Source organism: Limulus polyphemus, unplaced genomic scaffold (genome assembly GCF_000517525.1).
Source record: "Limulus polyphemus unplaced genomic scaffold, Limulus_polyphemus-2.1.2 Scaffold6149, whole genome shotgun sequence".
Classification (NCBI taxonomy): Eukaryota; Metazoa; Arthropoda; class Merostomata; order Xiphosura; family Limulidae; genus Limulus; species Limulus polyphemus.
In genome coordinates, this window is record NW_013671759.1 from 1 (window position 1) to 1,953 (window position 1,953).

The 1,953-nt window shown below is 34.2% G+C and overlaps 1 protein-coding gene across 1 annotated transcript in view; it reads right to left on the reverse strand.

The window, feature by feature from the left end:
* Positions 1 to 16: 16 nt before the first annotated feature.
* Positions 17 to 1,953, reverse strand: part of LOC106473408 (zinc finger with UFM1-specific peptidase domain protein-like) — a gene marked incomplete at its 3' end in the record, with an annotated part of 13,028 nt that continues 11,091 nt past the window's right edge. Inside the window, exons 2-3 of the mRNA XM_022401858.1 lie at positions 370 to 636; positions 17 to 163 (exon numbers count right to left, since the gene is read on the reverse strand). Coding sequence (XP_022257566.1) covers positions 17 to 163; positions 370 to 636 — 414 coding nt within the window. The remainder of the gene's footprint in view (positions 164 to 369; positions 637 to 1,953) is intronic.

The following is a 1,953-nucleotide window of genomic DNA, read 5'->3' on the forward strand; positions in this document are numbered from 1 at the left end:
AACTGTTGAATTATACCATCTAAAAGTTTGGGTTTCAACTGTTGAATTATACCATCTAAAAGTTTGGGTTTCAACTGTTGAATTATACCATCTAAAAGTTTGGGTTTCAACTGTTGAATTATACCATCTAAAAGTTTGGGTTTCAACTGTTGAATTATACCATCTAAAAGTTTGGGTTTCAACTGTTGAATTATATCATTTAAAAGTTTGGGTTTCAACTGTTGTATAATGTCATTTAAAAACTTGGATGATTTAAATTGTTAGAAAACTTGAGTTTCATGTCTTACCTATTTCATCAAACATTAATGTATTAATAACCCATATAAATGAGTGCCAAAAAGACCTTCACTTCACAAACAATTAACAAACCTTTAGTACAGGAGTGGCCATCATCTATTCCATTTTGTTCAGCCATCTTTAGTTCTGCTTGTCTGTTATAGTAATCCAGGACACTCATCTCGCCCGCGTAAACTGCCTGTTGCATATTAGTGATCGACTGCTCGTGATAGTTTCCCAGATTGTCCATGCCGTACTGAGCTTGTAACATACGGAACTCCCGTTGTTCCCTTAAGCGTTGCTCTTCCCGCTCACGTCGTTCGATCTCCAGAGCCAGTAAATGGTCTGACAAGGCGCCATCTACAAGACAAAAAATGAAATGTGCTATAGAGTCCATTATACAGCAAATTTAAATAAAGCTTAAGTACTATTGTCTAACCATCACAAGGAAATTTCATAACAAAAAAAGTATCTATAATACATATTGTACACTGCACATTGGAATGTAATTCCTGAAATGAAACAAATTTAGTGTTTATTACTATAACAACACCTAATAAAATGAATACCTATACAGAGAAGTTTAAAAGTAATAGGATTCCATCATAAATGCTGTTGTGTTTTGTTTTTCTTACAAGTGACTAAGCTGCATAGGAAAGTGTACCAAGCCAGGTGCAATAATGCTTGACAGCACAAGGAATACAATTTTGGCCATTTCATATAATTTGTGAAAAATACTGTTTGCAGTAACTTTCAACAGCTGTAACACAATGAAATAAATCTTTTTATTTTCTTCCTAAACTTACCTATTACATAGGAATAGGCTATATTATACAACATTCTTCAGCATATACACTGACAACTACAACTTGTGTTTGAATTTAATGAACACACACACACACACACACTGATTTACACAGAGAAAATTACATTAATTTGCTAAATGAATAGCATCATCACGAAATACAGAGAAGCACAAGTAACTCACAGGGAATGGTAAGGCACATTCTGACGAGCATTTTTGTGCAGCCGAAAAAGTTGAAGGAGGTATGGGTGAAGAGTTACACATTGTGAAAATCAAGCAGTTGTGGGTAATGTCCAGTAAGTCACCTCAGTAAATCTAACAGGGATTTTGTTGGGTTTCTATTATTCTTTTTAGTAGCTCTATTTCTTCTCTGTCTATTAATTTCAATTTGCATTTCTTTCTCTTTATTATACTCTCTATCTTCTATTCATAACTCCTTTGGGTTAATCATAAACTCTTTCTCAAACAAGCTGCCGTTTGTCTGTGTCTGTCATCCCTAGAATACCTACACGACGTCTGTTAACATTAAACTACTTCATTTTGTATGTTTTAGTAGTTAGTCTTGTTGGTGGTATCATGAACCTCCTATTACTTTAGCTCTGCTGCGAAGCTAGATAAAGTACTTTCCTTTTATTGATTTCTCCTCACTTGTTTGAGGTTATTCACCCTATTCAGTAAGGAAGTCCTTTACGTCTACTGTCACTTCTGAAAGCTGCTTTAATTATGTGTGTTGAAACTGTCATTGACTTTTTTTACAGCTTACTTTTTTGAGTCACAAGTATTTCAACTTACTAGACTGGTAACATTCCAAGTATTTTGTGACTTTTTACAGCTTACTTTTTTGAGTCACAGGTATTTCAACTTACTAGACT